At 40.3% G+C, this 25,078-nt stretch overlaps 1 protein-coding gene across 2 annotated transcripts in view; it reads right to left on the bottom strand.

Moving 5' to 3' along the window:
- The window catches only part of ARHGAP24 (Rho GTPase activating protein 24), a 394,377-nt gene that overhangs the window by 277,772 nt on the left and 91,527 nt on the right, over positions 1-25,078 (bottom strand). For both annotated transcript variants that reach the window (XM_060779286.2, XM_060779285.2), the window contains exon 2: positions 19,414-19,613. In XM_060779286.2, the coding sequence (XP_060635269.1) occupies positions 19,414-19,593 (180 nt within the window). In that variant the 5' untranslated portion in view covers positions 19,594-19,613. The remainder of the gene's footprint in view (positions 1-19,413; positions 19,614-25,078) is intronic.

The raw sequence follows: 25,078 nt of genomic DNA, 5'->3' as shown, positions 1-25,078 counted from the left end.
TTTTGTTGTTTTGCCGTTTTGTGAGTGTGTTGTTGTGTTGTTTTTCATTTTGAGTAGATATGTTTGTACCTTGTGGGTTGTGTTATGGGCACGGGGATTTTGGTTAAGTTTCGTTGGGGGATTTTTGAATTTTGTTGTTTTGCTGTTTTGTGAGTGTGTTGTTGTGTTGTTTTTCATTTTGAGTAGATATGTTTGTACCTTGTGGGTTGTGTTATGGGCACGGGGATTTTAGTTAAGTTTCGTTGGGGTTTTTTTGAGTTTTGTTGTTTTGCCGTTTTGTGAGTGTGTTGTTGTGTTGTTTTTCATTTTGAGTAGATATGTTTGTACCTTGTGGGTTGTGTTATGGGCATGGGAATTTTGGTTAAGTTTCGTTGGGGGGGTTTTGAGTTTTGTTTCCTCGTTGGATGCCCCTAACAAATTTATATATATAGATAACAATAAAAAATATTTTTTAAAAAGACACTAAAATGCCCAGGCAGATCTGGCTTGTATATGGCTGACCACATATGACAGCTACATGAAGACCAGAGAAGAAGCCAAATATCTAATGAAGGAAGAGCTAGGGGAAATGGTTGGTCTTTATAGGCCTCCCCAGTTAAGAAAGCCAGTGGTCAGCCTAGCTATAAGGAGCTATATTTAGGTACCTGAAAAAACTTCACTGTTTGTGGAGGCTATGTACAGAATTGCAAATTCCTTGGTCTAGAGCAGGGGTTCACAAACTTTTTAAACAGATGGCCAGATCACAGTCCCTCAAATGGTTGGAGGGCCGGATTATAATTTGAAAAAAACCATGAATTCCTGTGCATTCTGCACATATCTTATTTGTAGTATAAAAACACTTTAAAATAATACAATAATTAAAATGAGGAACAATGTTAATAAATATAAACTTATTAGTATTCCAATGGGAAATGTGGGCCTGTTTTTGGCTGATGAGATAAGATTGTTGTTGTTGTTGTTGTGTGCTTTCAAGTCGTTTCAAGCTTAGGTTGACCCTGAGCGAGGGTCGGGCCTTAGTTTGAGGACCCCTGGTCTAGAGATCCAATTCTTATAGAAAATGTACTTTCCATACAAAATATTGAACACATTCCCTTCTATTGCATTTGACCAAGAGTGAAAGCATGGCATGCTCAGATTGCCGTTTTCTTAATTCCCCACCACACTACTCATGTATAGGTAAAAGGTAAAGGTAATCCCCTGAGATTAAGTCCAGTCATGTCTGACTCTGGGGTGTGGTGCTCATCTCCATTTCTAAGCCGAAGAGCCAGCGTTGTCCGTAGACACCTCCAAGGTCATGTGGCCGACTGCATGGAGCACCGTTACCTTCCCGCCGGAGCAGTACCTATTGATCTACTCACATTTGCATGTTTTCGAACTGCTAGGTTGGCAGAAGCTAGGGCTGACAGCGGAAGCTCACGCCGCTCCCCGGAATCGAACCTGCGACCTTTCGATCAACAAGCTCAGCAGCTCAGTGCTTTAACCCACTGCGCCACCGGGGGCTCCTACTCATGTATACAGACAACCAAATAGAGATGAGAGCTTGAGTATCTAGATATTTTACACATGGCCACTGTGACCCAAATGCCAGTGAGCCTTACAGGTAGTAACACTCAATGTTTCTAAGATGGGCCTTCATGTATAACCTTAGAAAATCATACTTTTGTAGCAAGCTGCTGAATATATTCAGCATTCCAAGTACTTAACATTTAAAAGCCTTTCTCCCCAAACAAATGATCGAAGGACATAAGTGCCAGCATCCGCACGATGCATAATAGAGATTCTGCCTGTGTTTTCTGTGGCCTAGAATGCTCTCCTTATCTCCCACTCAAGAAAGGAATTGTCCATTAGCTTTTCAGAATCCAGAGTAGGGCCCATAGAAAAAAGTTCAGTGAGACCTGAAATGGAAGCTTACGTAATCACTACTGTTTTTTATATAATGCTGTGACTTTGACATTTTGTACAATTCAATGAGCAGTACTTATGAACATGAAGGTACAGGGAGAATATTGTGTTAAACAAAGCAGCTATGAAACATTGTCCTCTGTGGAACAGGGGCTGAAATTCTCCATGGAAACTCACATTGTGAAGAGAGCGAAATCATGAATCTAAAGAACTGAGGTTAGGGGTGTGGGCAGCTATGGAGAAAAATATTATATCAGTTTGAAGGAGAAAACTAAAAAGTATTCATGCCATACTAAACTGGCTTCTATTTAGTTTTGATTGGAAAGCTAATTAAATCACTAGCAAAATAATAATTATCATGAAAGGAATAGGTATTACAATTAAGCCATTTTATACCTGAAAGTTTTTAAGGTACATAAATAGAAAAGAGAGAGACATCTGCAAGTAGGTTTCTCTAAGTGTTTGAGAAACTTATACAATCCCCAAATTCTAAAGTAAACTATAGAAACTGGTGAAGATTCTGCAATCTACTCCACACAAGCAGAAATAGACCTAACTGATATTTCAAGCCACCTCTGATTGACAGCACAAAGCAAAAGGAAGGGAATAGAGATCACCAGCCCACTGTAGAATACCTTGCATGTATCTTAAGCCTTGAGCAGGGCCAGGTGGACCATAGATGTCTATAACAAAGCTGGGCTTAAGCATACATATTTTCATGTTTACATCCCAGCTGGCACATAGAGGCTGAAATCCTCTATCAGCTGATGGGAAGGAAAATCCCACTGGAAGGAACTTTGACCCTGCCTTCTCCCCACATAAAGGACTCCCTTGTCTCCTACCAGCCCCTTGTCTCCTACCAAAAGTATTTACTTTTGGACAGTGGAGGACAGGAAGGTGCTACCACGGTGCTAAGCATCTTTCTCATTGATTTGATCCTTTACTAGATGGGGGACAATGGGGGATAGATATATACATACCAGATACCCAACACTGACAACTTATGTAAAGTGAATACATCCTTACCTCCTTATACAATGACCACAGACACTGGACCATGCCTATGTCACCAATAAGACATTAACCAGACCAGAACCCTGGACCAAGACAAATGCAAAGCTTAACATTAAAACCTAGTATATTTATTTCAGTAAAGGATCAAATCAATGACAAAGATGCTTAGCACTATGGTAGCATCTTCCTCCAGTTGACTAAATGTTATTCAAAGTTCTATGTGCATGACAGCATACTCTGATCTAGAGGTCGTCTTGTCAGGAGAAACTGCAAGTCGCTTCTGGTGTGAGAGAATTGGCCACCTACAAGGACGTTGCCCAGGGGAAGCCTGGATGTTTTGATGCTTTTACCATCCTTGTGGGAGGCTTCTCTCATGTCCCCGTATGAGGAGCTGGAGCTGATAGAGGGAGCTCATCTGCGCTCTCCCCAGATTTGAACCTGTGACGTGTCAGTCTTCAGTCCTGCCGGGACAGGGGTTTAACCCACTGCGCCACCGGAGGCTCCTTGATCTGGAGGTTTGACTGGAAATTTGATCCATCTAATTCATATTCAGATGACTAAATAGGACACAGCTAAAGCAGGCATAAGTGACCTTGGCATAATGAAAATTTGAAAGAGGCCGCCAGGATGTGATAAATAAAAGAACAGACATAAAAAGAGAAAGAGATGCCTGACAATGAAGACAGAAAGGAGAACCAAAACTGAGAAAGGAGTGGATAAAACTCAACCCATGTCTGCCAAAAAGTTAAGAAACTATTGTGGTTAGGGCATGCAGATATGTCAGTTTGGCACTTCATAAAGAAGTCCATGACCATAACAGCAGCAAAATCTTTGGAGTATGCAATACTGATAATCTTCAGGGTCACAAAGTTATTTACTTAATTTGATGTTTATTCTGTTTTTCTCCTACATATGATCTAAACTCACAGAACCCTTCAGCAAGCACATTACTTAGCCATGATAGCTGAAGAAATTCTGGGAGCTTCACTCCAAGCAAGTAACTTTCCTAATTTCTGGAAATGAGTGGGAGGCTTTGCTTCACGCATTCATCACTTCTCCAGTCTGCCAACAGACTATGCTGCTTGACCCTGCTTTATTTTGCTGCCTGATTTCAGCACTCTTGCCCTACATCTGATATACCATGGTATGCAAAATGAATCAGTTTTTGGATACCTGTCTACTTTGGCAGGCTTTCCACTTTTTCAAGGATTTGATGCACAGTCATCCTGCGAAAGTGGAAAATTATAAATAAAACATTTTTACCTGAGAGAACACCTCTCTTGGAATTTCTATGTCCTCCGGCATTACACTGGAGGACATAGAGATTCCTAGAGATTTCTAGAGAGAGCATATTAATCCATGAAAAATTAAATGTGCAAAAGTCAAAACCACAAATGTGGAGGGGCCAACAGGAACAGCATAGGATTTTATTTTACAATACCATCATTCCACAGCAGTCAAGCAGTCACTGATTTTGGCAAAATATCATGAAGAACATCCTTGCTATCACACCTCTCTGCATTTGTGTAACTACATTAATTTGCCAATCCATGTTCCCATGGTCACACCTTCACATAACCTTGTAACTCCACCCTCCCACACTTGCACTGCAGACCTGCAATGGGGTGTACATGGTGCTGGTTCTGCTTCAATGCCAGTTTGTCTTATCATGAAACAAAGTTCACAGTAAGTATAGGAAGCAACTCAACTGCACTGCAAAGAGGGAGGCTGATGCTCCTGAGTACCGTACTATTTTTTGAATCCAAATATCCCATTTAAATTTAATTAAAACTGAAGGAAGTACAGCAGTTCTGCTTCCTGACTGCAGTGACAGCAACTCAACCAAAGACCATGATGTGGCTTTTTTTGTGTTTACAGCACAAGCAACCACAGTAAGATCAAATGCATCCATAATCTCCAACAGGCACAAAGGATATGCAAAGAAAGGGAAGGTCTCATTCTCAGGTACTAAAAACTGAACATTAAAGATTGTCATGACTGCAGAAATACACTTATGGCTTGCCTAAGGTAAGTAAACATTGACACAAACACCTAATGCAATGTTGGGCCTTGTTTTATGTTCCAGAAAAGCTAGCTTTGATTCCAAACTTCCTTCAGAAAATGTCATTTTTCTCCCCTATGAGGCCTCTTGGGTAATTGTTCATCTCAAGCACTTTCTTAAAAAGCAAATCATTTTTTTTCCTTTCCATGCCCCAATCCCTTTAATCACTTACACCCTTTTTATATTAAAGAGAAGATAACCAAATCCTGACAAAATGCCAGAAAGCAGATTTATTATTATGACTACACTGGGTTACATTTCTGTGAATGAAAAGATTGCTTTAGGAAAAATGACATTAATATGCAACATCCCTTTCTACAACTGAGGCTTTCCCTCTTATTTCTTTTATCACAAAGCTAATTTACCCTGCACATTAAGTCACTCTTAAGAGCCATCAATCAAGACTCCAATTTTCCTTCCTAGCAGAAACTTTTTGACAAGCACCAAGGGAAGGTCTTCATTTCCTCCCAGACCTCCATGCATTTTCCTTTCAAGACCACAGAGCGAGTGAACTGTGGCTCCCATGTCACTGAGGGAGTAAAATCAGCCTTGATTGAAGTCTAAACTTTAGAATATCCAATATGCTGAATTGTTGTTGCTAGTTGCCATTACGTTGATGTCAACTAATGGTGACCCTATGAACGAGAGACATCTGGGAGTGCTGGTTATCAACTGCCTTGCTCAGGCCTTGCAAACTCAGGGCTGTGGCTTCCTTGATTGAGTCTATCCATCTGAATTGTGGTCTTCCTGTTCTACACCCTCCAAGCATTATTGTTTTGTCTTCTCATGACATATCCAAAGTACTTAGTTCAGTCATTTTGGCCTTTAGAAAGTGTTCAAGCTTCATTTGCTCTAGGACAGTGTTTCTCAACCTGAGGATCGGGACCTCGGGAGGGGGTCACGAGGGGGTTTCAGAGGGGTCGCCAAAGACCATCAGAAACACATATTTATGATGGTCTTAGGAACCCCTTTGACAGAGAAGGCTGAAGATCTCCCCATCTGTCCTTCTCTTCCTTTTTGGAAACAGATGGTGAATCCTCCCACCAAAAGCCCTCCTCCACTGTGATTGGCCAGCCTCTCAGCTGATCTTTCAGCCAAGGGGAGGGCTGTTTCTGAAGCTCCAAGTGGGGAGGAGAGCAGGCATGCTTGGTGCATGGCAGCATGGTGGGCATGCATGGGTGAGGAAGAGTGCATGAGGCTGGAGGGAGACTCTCAAGTCCCTTCAAGGCAGGGGGAAAAGCCTCCATGCAATGTGGGACTGAGAGTGGCCCAGCAGCATCAGGAGGAGAAGCAGCACCAGAAGCAGCTTAGGTAATTTGTAACACTATTTATTAGGGGGAAAGTCAGCCATTCCTTTTTTTATTATTATTAATGCTCCCATTAGAAAATGCATAAGGATGTGGGTGAACTACAACTCCTAAAATTGTGGGTCAATCATCCCCACTCAGTATTCAAAGTTGACCATGTTGGATCCATGTGCCAAGTTTGGTCCAGATTTCTCGTTGTTTGGGTTCACAGTGCTCTCTGGATGTAGGTGAACTATAACTCCAAAACTCAAGGTCAATTTCCACCAAACTCTGCCAGTATTTTCTGTTGGTCATGGAAGTTCTGTGTGCCAAGATTGGTTCAATACCATCACTGGTGGAGTTCAGAATGCTCTTTGATTGTAGGTTATCTATAAATCCCAGCAACTACTACTCACAAATGTCAAGCTCTATTTTCCATAAACTCCAACAGTGTTCACATTTGGGTGTATTGAATACTTGTGCCAAGTTTGTTCCATATCCATCATTGTTTCTCCCCTAAATCACTGTCAATTCCTCCCAAACACCACCACTATTTTCTGTTGGTCGTGGGAGTTATGTGTGCCAAGTTTGGTCCAGGTCTGTCATTTGTGGGGGTCTCTGTGGTCTGTGGAAGTCAGAGCTTAAGCAGTTGAAGATACTGCAAATCCCACCATGTTGTTCATGGAATCCACATAATCTCCTCCAGTACCATGTTCCAGATGCATTGGCTCTCTTCCTATCTGCTTCCTTATATTTGCCTGGAGTAACCTCTTCTGCGCATTTACACATGGCTTGGCATGAAGCCAAGGCTGAACAAAACTGCCCTTTTCACTTAACATTTTCTACAGCTTTCCTTTCCCTGTTTCTCTTTCTCTGACATCCAGCATTTTATCTTTGTTTCTTTCTCCCTCTCTTTCCTTTCCTCTTTCTCCATGTCTTTCCCTCTTCTTTCTCACATGAACTTTCAGAAAAGACATAACACTCTGCCCATAGTCTGAACCAGTCATGCATAGAGAACGTTTAAATATAGGCTGTGGAATATATGCTGGGAAAATATTTTACTGCCCACTACCAGGTACGTTCTTCTGCCACATGAGGCAGAAAATCCCACAACCACCACACTCCATAATTTGCAATAAAAATGCAATAGTATTTTGCCTTAATAACAAACTGAGCAGCTGTTTGCTGACTTCCCATGGCTTACAAAATCTGCTGCTTGGAGCAGCTGCTTTACTTTGCCTAATGGTAGGGCTGTTTCTGACCATACAAACTCAGCAACAAGGATTGTATGTGAGCTGCAGGTAACACAGCCTTGCTGTAAACTCAGTGGCACAGTGGATCAAATTTTACACCAGACGTTGAAAGCTAGAGCTGAAGCCAGAAATGGCTTCTACAACCTATGCATCCATTAAAGATAAACAGCCAATTTTTAAAAGATCATAGAATCATAGAGTTAGACAAGACCTCATGGACCTTCTGGTTCATGCCCCTGTATTCCAAAATATAAGCCTCGATTCCCCTGACACCTTAATCCTAAGAAAGTAAAATCTAGCCTCCTTTTCCCATGTTAACAAATACATCCTCAGATGGATGCAATTTGGAATTTGAAATGACACCTATCTTCTACAAACATACCTGGAATAACACAAGAATCCTCAAAAGCATGAAACTTGGCAACATATGCTCCCTCTTATGTTCTTTCATCAGAAGTAATTTTATCATTGACAGTTTACATTTAGAAACTTTGAGAGTTAGACTCATAAGACATGACTTGAACCAGCCATCCTGTCTTTTTAACAATGCTAGTGTATGTCTATTTCGGTGCATGGCCAGATATAATATCAATATTTCACTGTGTCTTGATATGAAGTAGCCTTTGGCCATATCTGTTCCCATTTCAAGACAAATTGGAGTGGAGGCAAAACCAATATTCTCTTATTTGGATCCTACTGTTATTTTTTAAAAATGTAATATCAAAAGCTGGACAATGAATGCAGTGCAGATATCCGCTTTTGCCTTCTCTGCTCTGATCTTTCAGTGCAGAGTGTTGTGGAAAAAATAGGCATTCGCTTGCAAGAATGAATAGATGATCTAAATCTGTAACAGGTTTTTAGCTCACTTGCATGCTGCGTGGTGAACTTGACCTTGCACTGTGAGAGGGCAATGCCATCCCCTTCAACCACTTTTGAGTCAAAGGCTGTTGGTGGGAAATGGATTACAAGATAAACATTCAAAGGCAAGAAGTGACTAGAATGAGAAAAATTACCAGAGGCTTGCCATTGCAAGCAATCAGCTCTGTTTCTGACCTTCAGCAAACTGAGTGGTCACAGCCTCTAGTTTGTTACTTCTTTTATGACAGTAAAAGAGGGGTGAGAGATGGTTTAGACTTTTTCTGTACTATGGTCCAGGAAATATCAGATCATCAAAGGAAAAATTATAAAATAAAGTATTATATGGAAAGCTTTGGGGAGAATTATATTAAAGCTCTCAGTAATTTGCATCTCCTTTGGCTACATTTGCATCTCCTTGGCTACCTAACCAGGGTTGTTTTTGCACTGCATAATTATAATACTTTGATTCCATTGCTGCATCTCATGTAATCCTGGGATTTGGAGTTTGGAAAAGTACCAGAGCTCACTCTGAGAATTTTAAATGCCCCTCTGTAAATGGCAAATCCCAGAATTCCATAGGATAGGACTATGGCATATAAGGTGCAAAAATGGCACTGTTATTCTGTCATGTGCACCTCTTATAGATTGAATATTTGAAAGCACTAAATGGCTTGGGACAAAGGCATCTGATATATCATATATTCCACTATACAGACAGTCCCTAAATTACAAACAAGATAGATTCTGTAGGTTTGTTCTTAAGTTGAATTTGTATGTAAGTTGGAACAGGTACATTTCTTAAGTGTAACTCCAGATAGATAGATAGATAGATAGATAGATAGATAGATAGATAGATAGATATGAGGGTTGAATGAAAAGTAATGCCTCCACCTTTGTTACTTGGGTTTGGAATGGGAATATTTTAATAAATCAAATGCAGAAATAATCCTTAGAATGTGCTCTTTAACTACCACTATTCACTTTTCCACATAATCACCAGACAATTCAATACATTTCTGCCAACGATGAATGAGTTTTCTGAAGCTGTCACGGAAGAAGTCAACACTCTGTTTCCGCAACCAGCATCTCAGTTCTCTCATCCCAGGTACCCATCGTGCACAGATCTCCAGATAGCCAAGCAAAACAATAGTGTGACCCACACGTTCTTGTGAAATGCCTATTATGTTTGAAATTTCTCTCTGAGTGATACGACGTTCATCCTGAATCAATCTGTCAACCTTTTGCTTGTGAAACTCAGTGGCTGCTGTCACAGGATGTCCAACTCTTTGTTTGTCATGCAAGTCAGATGTTCCCACTTCAGCATCTTTAAACTTACTCACCCAATGATGCACAGTACTCACATCAACACAATCACAATAAACAGCTTGCATTCTCTGATTAATCTCCTTTGGAGTGACACCTTCTGCTGTCAAGAATTCAATGACTGCATGTTGCTTAAGTTGCATTGACCGACCATCTGTGCAGGGTTCCATACTTTGCACTTTAACAACATAACCATCCAATGCCAAGGCTGTAGAGGAGAGTCTACTGAACAAATCAGTACCTGCTGCATACCAGTACTGCCATCTGTTGAGGAGTTACGAAGGTGGAAGCATTACTTTTCATTCAACCCTCGTAGGTAGATAAAAGCTTTTGATGTCATAGGGAAGGCTTAAGACCCCTGTTGTATTTTTTTGCTGTCTGTGACCCTGTTCAGAAGATTTCACTGCATTTTCTGTTTCTATGAGAATTGGATTTTGAAAAATTTGGCTTGTTGTAGAAACAAGGATTGGTGAGAGAGCTTCAGCTGAGAAACCTTTGGTCCCATGATAAGTCTTTCAGGGGTAAATTTCATTCCTTGGGGGTAGATTTCTCACAGCCCCATTCTTAACCATGAGTCATTTGTAAGTCAGATGTTTGTAGATTGGGGATTGCCTGTACACCAACTTGTTTCTTCTCTCTCAAGGACTAGAATAGGATTTTTGAGTTCCCCAGAGGCATGTTCTATTACATTACCCTCACAGATTTAAATCTAGACAGAGGCATTCTCTGGCTCTGTCACCCTGAGGAGTTGTAAACATTTTTTTCCCAAATTTCCATCCATCAATTGTATAGCTTCACTTTACAAGCACAAAAACAGCAAGGGGAAAAAACAGAGCCCAATAAATCCATTCCTTTTGCCACTGAGATACTCTCCCCACAGGCATTGTAATATATTGGGACAATAACTGTTATACACTGTTTTTAAAAGGACCATAATGCCAGAAAACAGAAGTGATGTGTTTTGAGGTCCTTCCATGATACACAATTATACCACTATAGTACTAATATTCCACTTCCTTTGCCCATAGAATCGTTGTTTTTGTAGATTAGTGAGGCACAAATCTCTTTGGCTTAACAGTCTAAATACATATCCTTCCCTAAACACTACACCAGAGTCAGTGTAATATAAGACTAAGACTTCAAGGTTCAAATCCTCAAATTCTCTCAGCCGCAGTGGTAAGCAAAGCAAATAAATCTTGCCAAGAAAGACCTGTGATAAGTTTGCCTTAGGATCACCATAAATGAGAAACAACTTGAAGGTGCACAACAACAACAACGAGTATTTCTGCAATGTATAGCTTCTAGCTGTATTAGCTTATATAACTAAGACATGGGCCTTAAAGGCTCAGCAGGAGAAGACCATTGTCGATGCAAAGCTTGCATTGCCCTGGAGCTCTCCTTAGTGCTGATCAGCCTTGTTCTGCTACCTGTTTGGAAATTGATTCCATTGCTGGAGGCTCACAGGCAGGCCAGTCCCCTTTGAACCTTCTTTTGTGCCTCTTGGATTCTGAGATACAATGCAAACAATAAATATGTCCACTGACTTAACTGAGAACAGCTACAATGCTTAATAATGGAAAGGTAAAGACATGGGAGAAATAAAATCTAGTAAAATTTGGGGAATACATGTTCTTGTTGATTTATTCTTGGTTGGAGGATGGAAAGAAAAGGATTTTGTCAATGTATGACATGCCTTCATATCTTAGGTTGTGATAGGAAAAGGTGAAGTTTCATTTTACCCCAATCATAAATTGGAATGGACCTCTCAGCTTCCCTAAATATACAATATAACTGCAACCATCATAAGATGTCTACACCCTACACCACTGGAGAAATTATACTGTTTAGCTGGTATCACACCACCTGACATCCATCAGGAAATATCAGCCAGCAATGAAAAGATCAAGGCATGGACATCTCCGGCCCATCCTCTGTTCAGATATTAGTCAGCATGCCAATGTTTTAAATCAAGAAATAACTTCCTAAGATCTACAGAGATACTTGCAGGAACACCTCAGTAAACGAGAGCCCAAAAGTGGCAGGCAAAAACCTGGAACCTCAATCAGTGGCTCACACCAGATGAGAAACTTCCCCCTGGGAACACAGAAGGCCGGGCGACTTGGAAGACACCGAACAGACTGCGCTCTGGCACCTGGATGTTTTAGCATCCTGTGGGAGGCTTCTCTCATGTCCCCGCATGAGAAGCTGGAGCTGACAGACTGGAACTCACCTCTCTCACTGGATTCGAACTGCAGAGCCAATCTTAAATAGGGCTACAAAGTGCACAACCTGCGAGTGTAGAGAAGAGCAAACCATAGACCACCTATTACAATGCATAGTCCCTGGTGGTGCAATAGGTGAAAGCCTTGTGCTGGCAGGACTGCTAACCTAAAGGTTGGCAGTTCAAATCTGGGGAGAGAGGAGAGTTCCAGTCTGTCAGCTCCAGCTTCGCATGCGGGGACATGAGAGAAGCCACCCACAGGATGCTAAAACATCCAGACATCCCCTGGCCAACGTCCTTGCAGATGGCCAATTCTCTCACACCAGAAGTAACTTGCAGTTTCTGAAGTCACTCCTCATATGAAAAAACCCCTACAATACAACCTGAGCCCTGCCACATGTGCAAAGGAGGACCTTCTCAAAATGACACCAGAGGTACTCTAAGTGGCCAGCTTCTGGTCAAAGGACATTTAGCATAATACCAAGTTTTTAACTTTGTGGGGTTTTATATACATTATAACAACCATAACATCAAATGCATTGTCCATGATTAAGAAATCATTGCATGCATCATATAAAACAGAAATAATAGAAAACTCAAATTTGACTCAAAATATTCTGGGGTGTTTGTGTAGTGGTCCAAGCAATGAACTATGACTCTGGCATGACTAAATTGGGGTCTAAATCCCCAATTGGCCATGGAAACCCACTGGGTAAACTTGGGCAAGTGACATTCTCTCAGCCTCAAAGGAAAGCAAACTCCCCTGTAAACAAACTCTGCCAAGAAAGCCCGATGATGGATAAGCCTTTAGGCTGCCATTGTTTGGAAGCAACCTCAAGAAAACCATAGCAACAATTATGGAAAAAAGTGATATAGTTCAGCTGAATGTAATATTAATTAAACAAAAATATTGTTAAATTGAGGGGAAGGGTCCAGAATAAATATGGAGTCTTTACAGCAGTGGCTCCCGACCTTTTTTGTCAAGGGACCACTTGACTAGGGACCACTGTTACCAGGGACTACTCTCCAACATCAGTACCAAAAGGGTAATGAAAGAGTCAACCCAAACAACGGCGGCTTTCCCAATCTTCCTTCTCACAACTACTGTTGTTTTAAACGAAAATGCAGATGATCTTAATTATCATTTCCCTCTATCATGTCTAATTGAGACTTTAGGCTCTATTCCTAAACACACTTTCCTGGCAGCAATTCCCACTGTAAACCCTGGAATATTTTTCTTGATCATTGTGTGTAAAGTGGCTGTTCATAAGAAAGCTTATTTTTTTTCCTTGCCCTTGTTTAACCGCTAGACCTGCAAGGGCTTCCCGCAAGTATGCAGCTCCCATTTTGATTCATGTAATTTATGTAATTATCACATTAATTTCTATTTAACCGATCCATTATAAGTTTTAAATTATTTTAATTAAAACTCAGCTGAACTCTGGCGGTTGTTCCCCATTAACTCCTAACAGATGTCTGAAATGGACTTGTCTGCTAATGATTTTTTTACGCAAATTAGATTAGGTGGAAGGGACTTCTTTTGCCAAAATGAGGCACTTGTAAAACCCAATTTGTACCTAAAAAGCAAGCTTTTCACATAACGACATCTGGCAACCTGCAGATTAATTTAGGATCAGGCTACGCACTTTTAATCAACCGGAGGCTCAGACCTCCAATACAGGATTAGGATGCAGTACTTAAGTGCCATAAAGATCACAGCCATTTGGAAGTGAACATCCCTTCAAATTATGGCCACCAAGGTTTGATGTGTACATCCACATTTAAGCCTACTGAAAGCTGGATGTGATTTGTGTCAAGTCCAAGATTATTATTCTCCTTGAGACCTGGAAGGAAGGTTGAAGCAGTTCAGGAGATATTTACAAGGTGTGTCCGCAATGTTTTAGAAACCAACTGCTATAAGAATTATAAGGTGCAATTGGTAAGAAAGTAAAGCTGGAATTGGTAAGAAAGTAAAACTAGAAGCCAGAGAAGTCAGCCATAGCAGTGCACCTGATGAACCAATCTGCTATATTATTTGAGAACACAGAAATGCTGGACCACTCCAACAACCACCATGTCAGACTACACAGAGAAGCCATTGAAATCCACAAGCATGTGAACAATTTCAACAGAAAGGAGGAAACAACGAAAATGAACAAAATCTGGCTACCAATATTTAAAAACTCTAAAATTACAACATCAAAACAACAGAGAGAAAACAATCAGGGACAACTAATCACCTCTTAACAAAAGATTCCCCCAGGCACTAGCAAGCCACACCAAAAAAACTGCCTGGCCATCAAATGCTAATCAAGGTGGTCAGTTAAAACATCCACACCTAGCTCCAGCAGACAAGGGTTCTGTGTCCCAGCCTAGTCATTCCACAGATATATAAACCCATTTTCCTAGTTCCAACAGACCTCACTACCTCTGAGGATGCTTGCCATAGATGCAGGCGAAACGTCAGGAGAGAATGCCTCTAGAACATGGCCATATAGCCCAAAAAAAACTACAACAACCCAAAGCTGGAATTGTCATCAAGGATTATGACCAAGTAAGGCTGCAGAGGGGGCTGCGGTAACACATTGGGTTAAACCGCTAAGCTGCAGAACTTGATGACTGGAAGGTCAGCTGTTTGAATCCACAGGACAGGGTGAGCTCCTGTTGTTAGCCCCAGCTTCTACCAACCTAGAAGTTCAAAAACATGAAAATGTGAGTAAATCAATAGGTACTGCTTCAGTGGGAAGGTAACAGCACTCCATGCAGTCATGCCGGCCACATGACCTAGGAGGCATCTACAGACAATGCTGGCTCTTGGATTTAGAAATGGAAATGAGCACCACCACCCCAGAGTTGGACTTAATGTCAAGGGGAAACCTTTATCTTTACCTTTACGGCTATAGAGAAGTAATATAGTCTACAACAGTACTCCTTAAACTAACTGATGTGGGGGACCAGCAGGAGGGTTTTTGCCCCAGTGTGCCAAGGACTGGCATCATATTTGTGCCGATCAGCCACAACTGTTCCTTTCCTCACAACCTACTGCAGACCAGCATCAATATCTCACAGACTAGCACCGGTCCACAGACCACCACTGGCATACAGTATTTTGCAGAGGTATTTCACTCAACCCCCCTTCTTTGATGCAATTTTTGTTCACAGAGTTGAACATGTTGCGTCAAGGGGTAACAATGTTGATTAAATCCATTTCTATTCCAGGTTGAAAAACAACCAATTGTGGAAAATTCAAGCAGGGAATAAATCCTCCTATAAAACACTGTATATTTTAGATACCATTTTAAACCATTCCAAATCATTCCAGACTTTTATTATTTTTCAAAACCCAATCTTAAATTGTTTTAGACTATTTTAAATTGATGTTTTACTGCTTCTACTCTGCTCTGAGATCTTTGGGAATATGACTTATAAATAAATAAATAAGAAAATATTTTGAAATATTCAGATCCTTACGCACTGACAAAGATAGAAGAGGACTCTACATTACTGGAAATGGATAGACTAAGCTCTGAGTCACATGTGCACTACATGCAAGTAGCACTCTTACATGTTTGTATAGCAAAGATATAACATCAACATTAAAATATCCATATCATGTTACCTTGAATATAGGATGGCATCCTATTCATCAATTATGATGGCATTGGTACGGTAGAATGCATTACATATGGATGGACTCAAGGAAATCACAGCCCTGAATCTGCCAATTCTGAGCAGGGCTGTTCATGATTGTATGATTTGGAGATTTCCGATTTTGGAATCACCATAATTTGAAGTCAACTTGACAACAGTTAACATCAACAATAGAATCTGACTCATCCCATCACAATTCATGTTTACGATCATTATATAACCAGGTCTTCCCTTGTGAATGTCTGTCATCCACTTGTCATTCAGTCCTTATTATCTTCCAGATGCCATCTTTGGAAGCACACCCAGATCCAAGACAGAACTTGGGAAACTATTTTTTTTAGAGAGGATGAATGTAAGGACATGCTGAAGCCATCCACCTCTAAATTGTGGTGGTGCATGTCTCAGCATACCATGACTTGCTTTAAAAAGAAGTTATGATATTCGTTTTTTAATGTAACATCCCAAGCTCTGTATGTTGGACAGCCTAAACTGAGCTAATTCAGATCTCATATGAATAGTGTTGATAGTTTAAAGAGAGCACCAGAGCCATATCCATCATTCTGGCAGTTGGGAAAGGTTAAAACTAAAAGTTTGCTATGAACTCAGGTACCCAGGCTAATGACTAAGCAAAGAAACAAAATGGCCACTCAGATGGAAAGCAATGTTTCTCAACCTGGGGTAGGGACTCCTGGGTTTTGCAAGGAGGTGTCATGGGGTCCCCAAAGACCATCAGAAAACACAGTATTTTCTGTTGGTCATGGGGGTTTTGTGTAGGAAGTTTAGTCCAATTCTACCATTGGTGGGATTCAGAATGCTCTTTGATTGTAGGTGAACCATAAATTCCAGCAACTACAACTCTCAAATATCAAGGTCTATTTTCCCCAAAATCTATCGGTGTTCACATTTTGGCATATTGAGTATTCATGCCATGTTTGATTCAGATCCATAATTGTTGGAGTCCACAATGCTCTCTGGATGTAGGTGAACTACAATTCCAAAACTCAAGGTCAATGACCATCAAACCCTTCCAGTATTTTCTGTTGGTCATGGGAGTTCTGTGTTCCAAGTTTGGCTCAATTCCATTGTTGGTGGTGTTCAAAATGCTCTTTGATTGTAGGTTAACTATAAACCCCAGCAACTACAACTCTCAAATGACAAAATCAATCCCCTCCACCACCCCACCAATATTAAAATTGGACATACCGAGTGTTTGTGCCAAATTTGGTCCTGCATATCAGATATTTACATGATGATTCATAACAATAGCAAAAAAACAGTCATGAAGTAGCAACGAAAATAATTTTATGGTTGGGGGTCACCACAACATGAGGAACTGTATTAAGGGGTCGCAGCATTAAGAAGGTTGAAAACCACTGATCTAAAGGAATGTCATGTAGAAGGTGGAGTGGATTCAAATTACAAGAAAATGGATTGCACTAAATCATTCTTTATTGTAAGAATTCTTGAACAGTGAAATACACTGCTCCTCGGGCTAGTGAACTCTTCCTCTTTGGAAATTTTTTAAAAAGAAGTAGGTTGGATATCTTTTTGGAATGCTGTAATTATATATGGTGGGAGGTTGGATTAGATGGCCCTCGAGGTTCCTTCCAACTTGTAAGAGTGTATGTTTGAACCATAACAATATTATATTCATAATTAGTGCCATCAATTTCCTTTACTAAGAACAAAACGATCTGAGAGTGTTCTGTCTGCAAGTATTTTAGTAAATGACCACAAGAATATGTTCTACATGGCTGTGGCACCAACTGTCCTCCATACCCAGCCCTAAATTCAGGAAACAGCCTTCCCAGATATGCTGGGAAAATGTTAGTTTCAGTAAGAAACAAAGAAGCAAGTGGTAAATGTGTGTAGTCAACTAGAGTCAAACAATGATTGTATTATGAAACTGTGGGGTGGTGTTGGTTGTTTGATCCAAAGGGATATTTATCTGGATGTTTGACCTTCAAAGCCGTTGCATGGATGCAATACCAAAGATTCTAACAGAGTCATAGGAATAAGACAAACTTTTCCTAAAATCCTAAAAAAGATTGGATTATTTCCCAGTATGGAACAAGAAAAAATGGATCTGAAATGATAGAAATTACAGCATTTACTCTGGAAGAACTTGTGACCATACTGCTTGCATTTGTTCTTTTAAATCAGTGGTTTTCTGCTGCTTGATATTATTTTGCTTCTTTACTAGATCACAGCTCTATTTCCCACTCCAGTCCTCAGTAGCTTTCAAGGGCAAGGAAAGATAACTCACCTCTGACCAATAAACAGTCTGTGAAAAGTGGGGAGTCTCTTGTGTTTCATAAAATTAAAGCATTGTTGTTCTCAGCTATGAAAGAGGGGAAATGTTGGCATAGTACAGTCTTCTCAGACTTTTCAAATTACCCTGATGCATCTCTGGGCCTAACAGGAGAGAACTGTATGCAAAAACGAAATCAATTGTCCACAAAACAAAAATATTCTGCAAGCCACTGAGACAAGGCAACATACACCCCATAGACTATATGTTATCCTCAAGGCCCCTTTTTTCACCCTTTGCCTATCCCTAAATTTTTGGAAGCATAATTTCCAACCAAATGGCATTGTGGGGGGTATGTGGACTACATACCTTTGTCCTTTGTGGCAGTTTCGAAGTGGAATTGAAACCTCAGCCCACTGAAATTGCACAAAATACATCAGTAATTTCTAATGGGCCAGAGCAGTCTTTGCAAGGACTCAGAGTCCTTGTGAACTTGGGGATCACAACCAGACACAGTGAAGACATCTGACCTTGCGCTTTGCTTCTCTACTGCTGAGTATGCATACCCAGTTTGGAACACATCTCACCACGCTAAAACAGTGGATGTGGCTCTTAATGAGACATGGCACATTATCACAGGATATCTATGCCCTACACGACTGGAGAAATTATACTATTTAGTTGGTATTGCACCATCTGAAATCCACTGGAAAAGGCCAGCTAATAATGAAAGGACCAAGACAGTGACATCTCTGGCCCATCCTGTGTTCAGATCTCAGGCAGCATGTCAATGTCTTAAATCAAGAAACAGCTTCCTAAGATCTACAGAGATACTCGCAGGAACACCTCAGCAAGCGAGAGTCTAAAAGTGGCAGGCTTAAACTCGGAACTTCAACCCATAGCTGATACCAGATGAGAGACTCCCTCCTGGGCACACAAAAGTCTGGGCAACTTGGAAGACACTGAACAGACTGCACTCTGGCACCACGAGATGCAGAGCCAAGAAATAGGGCCACAAAGTGAAGTCCATGACATTTGAGTACGGAGAAGAGCAAATCACAGGCCACCTATTACAATGCAACCTGAGCCCTGCCACATGCACAATGGAGGACCTTCTTACAGCAACACTAGAGGCACTCCAAGTGGCCAGCTACTGGTCAATGGGCATTTAGTATAATGCCAAGTTTTTAAACTTTGTGTTTTTTAAATACATTTCAACTGTACCCTTAGTTAGCTTCTGATATGATAGATAAATAAATAAAGTTAGGGAAGCAGAAGTCTTCAGCTCAGCTTCTCTTTTTGAACTAAGCAGAGATTTACATTATATGTAGTGCAGATGTGAAAACCCACCACTCTCCTTTTTGTTGCTCAGAATCCCCACTGGTGTTTTTCCAGCCCAGTTTTATATCAAATTCCTATTGATTTTTCTCTTCACTCCCAGTAATTGGTATTTTGCAATGAAAGTACACTTTTTCTACGTATTTTCACAAATATGTGCATTTTAATGTTGAGTTGTTTAACCAGACCAAGACCCTTTCTCTCTTCTCCCCATCACTCTTTCTCACCTTAACATCTTAACATTCTGTACTTACCAAGGGTTTGGTTTCATCCTCATCTTTGAAATAATGAAGCTGTTCCCCTTTAAGTACGAACCAGCGTGTGTGCCAAGTCTTCACAAAGCCTCCTTGCTTCCTTAGCCACCCACACTTAATGGCAACATGCCGTCCTTGGCTCAGCTGGGGACTCTCCGCAGAGCCATTGTGCTCTTCCATAATGAGGCCAGCAGATTCTCCTGGTTACACAGAAGAAGGGATGGAAGAGAAGCTACATTAGTTAGTTGTCCATACAGCAAACCATCATTTTACAGTGAAACAAATAATCACACGTGACAAAGAGAACAAATGAAGCATGGATTGGTTCAACTGTGCTTCTTGTAAGCACTATGAGTGCATTCTCAAGGCCAATTCTATATGCACAGATGTGGATGAACCATGGATGTCTTCACCCTCTACAATTACAAATGCTGTATTCTATTATAGCGTTCATGGCAACATCATATGGGATCCAGGAAATTGTGGAGCTCTTTGGCTGAGAAATCTAAATGCACATATGAAACTCCAAATTCCAGGATAGCATGGGAATTATTGTTATTATTTATTTATTTACTACATTTATATCCCACCCTTCTCACCCCATCAGGGGGACTCAGAGCGGCTCACAAAAGGCAGCAATTCGATGCCATCCATATACATAAATACAATAAAAATAAACATATGCATCAAAGCTCAAAAAACAACAGCAGCATTAAAACAATTATTAAAACCACATTATCCAGAGTCAAATCCATGGTAGTTCAAATGGAATCATAACAATATAACTGTATAATGTGGATGAGCCCCATGAACTCTCTTCCAAAGTTAATTTTTATTTGGAATGTAAGGTAAAGGTAAAGGTTTCCCCTGACATTAAATCTAGACGTGTTTAATTCTGGGAGGTGGTGCTCAAGTCCATCTCTAAGATGAAGAGTCGGCATTGTCCATAGACAACTTTTAGGTCATGTGGCCAGCAAGACTGTATGGAGCACCATTACCTTGCTGTAAAAGCTGTACCTATTTATCTACTCACATCTGTATTTTTTTGAACTGCTAGGTTGGCAGAAGCTGGGGCTAACAAGCAGGAGCTCACTCCCAAGATTTAAACCACCAACCTTTCGGTCAGCAAGTTTGGAAGCTCAGCAGTTTAACCCACTGCACCAATTAGAAGCCTACATTTGGAATGTAGCAAGGTGCAATTCAGTCACCTAACAAAGGATATACAATAGCAGAGGTAGGCAACTGTGACCCTCCTGATGTTTCTTGCATTCAGCTCTGATCAGCCAGCATTGCTGATGGTGCAGGATTAGCATAGCGTAGCCCAAAACGGATTTGATGGATATACTGCAATGACAACCCATATACTTTGCTTTCTACCAGGGTAGCTCTCAACCTGGGAGAGTTATTGGTGCCACTTTACTATGTGATATCAGCAAACAGCCAATGGATGGAGATGGATACTCCTAAACCGGAAGCCCAAATGATCTGAGAAACCCAAGAAAACCTAACTATGCATATACGATAGATGCTTTAGGCATGGAAGCAATTTACTGCTTTTGTATACCACCTTTCCATAGCTAAGGTGAGAACCCATGCGACAATGGTTGTCGGGATTCACAAGTCCATTTAAGAGACTTTGAAAGAAGAGGCTTAGAAGCCTACATGATATGAGGAGTCATATAGATTTTGGATGCTCTATGCATAAATGACTCTTGTTATGTGAAGAGGGTTTTTGCTGAAGAGGAAAACAAATGTTGGGAGAATGCAGAAAACATCTTCGAATAGTTTTTAGGGGGGCTTTTATTTTATTTATTTTTTGTTTCTTTGGCACAGGAAGTCTTAAGGCATAAAAAGCTGCGCTAAATTAAGGAGGTAAAAGTGGAAATGAAACCAGACACAGTTCACGTTGAATGCATTTGGGTGCATTCATCCATATTCAAAGTCTCCAGATGCTGTACGAATTGTCTTGAGTGCTTTTACATATTTGGCTTATAGTCACCCAAACATTAATCAAGGACAAGTGGCTCATCCTTGTCTTTCAGAAACCATTTTATTCTGCGTAAATAAAATAATGTGTTTTCTATTTAACTCAATATAAACCAAAAAAGGAACAAAATCATGATGCAAAAGAGGTGTACCAACAAACCTAAGACTCCCCTGCCAAAAACTCAGAATTTTTAAAGGTTACTTAAAAGTATGGTTTTAAAGTATGAGAAGAAAAAATGGAGGAGAGAAATGAAGGAAGAAATATATATAAAGGAAATGAAGGAAGAAAAAAGATATGAACTGTAGTGGTACTGTGCTTTTTAGACTTCGTGGAGGAAGGGACAGTCTAACCAGATGGTTGGTGAAATGTCTGATCAGGAGAGCCTCAACTGCTGAAGTTAGACAGGCGCCCTCCTTGATGGCCTTTCGCAGGGGCCTGAAAACATGGCTCTTCGAGCAGGCCTTCAACTGAGTGTATTGAATGACAATGGAATGAACTAGGACTACGAATTTTGGCTATGACCCCAGGACCTGACGAAGCGGATTTTTAGTATAAGTATGTGTTATGTTGTATTTGTCTGGTTTGTATCGTCACGGCTCACTGTACACTGTCTTCTTTGTTGTTGTTCACCGCCCCGAGTCGCCCTCGGGCTGAGAGGGGCGGCCAATAAATGCAAGAAATAAATAAATAAATAAAAATAAACTGAGTGAGAAGCACCAAAAAAGCCTCGATCAGCACTTGGTCCATGAGCAGCAAGCATCCAGAGCCCATTTCAACACATTGACTGACAACTGGTGGCTCTTATGACTGTGAAGCAGACATAAGGTTTCAGCCTAAATTTTAAAGGAGACAACCAAATGCTATGGGCTCTATTTAAGAAGCAGAAAATGGCAAAACCACCTCCAGGAAATATTTCTTGCCTAAGAAAACCCTATTAAATTCATGCAGCTACCCTGAAGGTGAATGCATAAAGTCATATCTAATTTGCCAAACCCTATTCCCTCCCCTACAGATTCAGCACCTTTAATAGATCATTTAAAGTTCAGAGTAAAATCCGGAATGGACAAAAGCAACCCTCTCCCAGCCATGTCTTGAATGGTTTGGAGCTACTTTGAGTTACCATAACTCTTGGAAAAGACATTTGCTTGATGTCACCAGTCAGTATATGTGTGCTTTGATGTCACTAGTGAATAAATAAACATAAGGTGGAAGTAAACAAATGCCCTGGACAGAGGTGAGAGCTTCTTTGTTTTCAGTTTCTTTGCTGAAGCTTTTGCCTTCTTTCTACATGTCGAAAATGAAGCTCAGCAATATAGCAGAAATGCAAACACTTAGATTGGGGGTTTACTGTGACTTCTTTCCAAATAATTTTCTTATACAATGTACTAGGAGAGTGAGGGGTGGGGGAACAAGGGAAGGAAAGGGAAACATTTGGGGATAATGGATTAGTTATTGGTAAGTTGCATCTTTACAAATGTCTAATATGTTGCAAGGGGAAAACAAAGAGGGTGAGGGTTGTTGAGGTAATAAGACTTATATCTCAGATATATATGCAATTCTCTGAAAGTTCAGGATGGATAGTTTTTATCAACACTCAGGAAGTATCCTGAAGCCAACCTTTTCTGTCAGTCAAAAATACTTTACAACTTGGATCATGATGTAATTCCATTTAATATCACCTGCTTTGCAACTATTAGTATATGGCCTAGCCTTGTGCCTTTTTTATCTGTTTTGTTCTTCTTCATTGTCAACCACTGCATCATTTTCCTCTTGCTGCTGCTACCCTTGTCTAGTTTGCCTCCTTTGAAATATTCCTTTTGCAAACTTTTCTTGAACTGAATAAAATCTTTCATCACCTTGTATTATACATCCAGCAACCCAAGCAGAAGCGACTAGCACTTCTTTTGATGTGATGCTAAACAGTACAGAAAATCTGGGTCCTAATGTAGTGTAACAAAGATCCATTTGTTCCAAGAACTTTAATTACATCTTCCAAAGAATAAGCCAGGAGATAATCTTTCCAATAAAATGCTCTTTGAAATCAACCACACATACACACACACCAGTATCAGCTTTCACAGTAAGCAATGTCTTGATGCAATTTGAGCCCCTAATTTAAACACACCAGATAGCAAGGACTGCTAGAGTTACAATGGAACAAGGGAACTACAGGGGACTTAAATAATTCAAATGTAGGAGAAAATAGTAGTGATAGATTCCTCAATTTCTGATTACTCAAAATCACACTACACAACTGATTCATTACTCATTTATGAAAAGACACCAACTATTCCTTCATTAGCATGGCTTAGGAAAGGAAATTTCTCTTTTCCCTCCATCCTTGCACACAAAGACAAAAGGCCTCCATAATTTTCTCTCCTCTGCTGCAAAGGGAAAGATTCATAACCCAAGTCTGTGGCAGTAATAATAAGACCAAGACAGCGATAACAAGGAAAATGGGAAGGCAGACATATTGATGAAAAAAGAGGTGACAGAAGAAGGATAAAGTGACCCAATGACAAGATTGGGATTGGTTCTCAAGGATAAAAAAATCATTTGTGTCTTTTTTCTTCCAGAGTTAAGAGTGAACCATCCATGGAATAAGCAGCTCATATCTTTCTCCTATTCCTATCAAGGCCATTCCTTTCCTATTTCTTCAGGCCTGGGGCCCTTTCAAATGATATAACTACAGAATAGTGACTTCTCTTTAACTCCCATGGTTGGATCCTATGGAATCCTGGAATCTGCAGTTTAGAAAGGAATATCGAGAATTCTCAGCCAGAGAATGTGAGTGCCTTACCCAATCTGAAGAATCCACATGATGCAAACATGAGAGTTAAACTGGAATCATAATGTTACAACCTTATAGTGATAATTGAATCATGGACTATGTGAACTTGCTTACAAAATGGCTGTTCCTGTAAGAGGCTTGCTCCAAAAAACACTGTAGCAAGGGAAAATAAAAAAGTAGAATCAAAAAATCCATACATCTCTGAAAGACCAAATGAAGTGATGACACTAGAAATAACATTTGTTTGGAGCGTCTTTTGTACAACTAATATGACAGTCCCAAGTAATCTTAGATCAATCTGTAATTCCACCACCACCACCCCCCCTTCCCCAATTCAAGTCAAAGTTAAATCTGCATCTCAGTTTGAAAATAATAATAAGATCCAGCAATTCTGGTACTTGATTTGGATGGGGTTGAACACCATCCCACCTGAGCACGAGTGCAATGGTGCAAAATGATTGGTGTTACAGTCCATCAGCATCTGAAGGACTACAGATCCTGCACTACTATGTTTGGCAAGAATTTGGACAACAGCATTTGTGCTCCATTCTTATTCAATCTTTCATAGTTACTTTCTGTTAAAGGCAAAGTTAAGGAAAATTGTCACTGACTGTATCATTTCTGTTTATAGTGGCTAATTATACAGTCTGTCTTATATAAAATATACCTTTTCATCTTGAAATTTATTCATTATTTTGTTTCATGAATGAAATGGTTTGAAAATAAACACATACTTCTACAGACTTCTTCACACAACATCAGTGCTTTGGAGGTTTTTTATAAAGGGGAAATAGGTCACCATGGAAAGTCATTTACTTGGTGACCTTTATTGGGTTTTGGGAAACATCCACAATCAGAATCAAATGTTTCCACGATATAACAGCCTT

The sequence above is a fragment of the Anolis sagrei genome, chromosome 5 (assembly GCF_037176765.1).
Source record: "Anolis sagrei isolate rAnoSag1 chromosome 5, rAnoSag1.mat, whole genome shotgun sequence".
Taxonomy (NCBI): Eukaryota; Metazoa; Chordata; class Lepidosauria; order Squamata; family Dactyloidae; genus Anolis; species Anolis sagrei.
The sequence above is the reverse complement of the archived record's forward strand: the minus strand, read 5'-3'. Positions and strand labels throughout refer to the sequence as shown.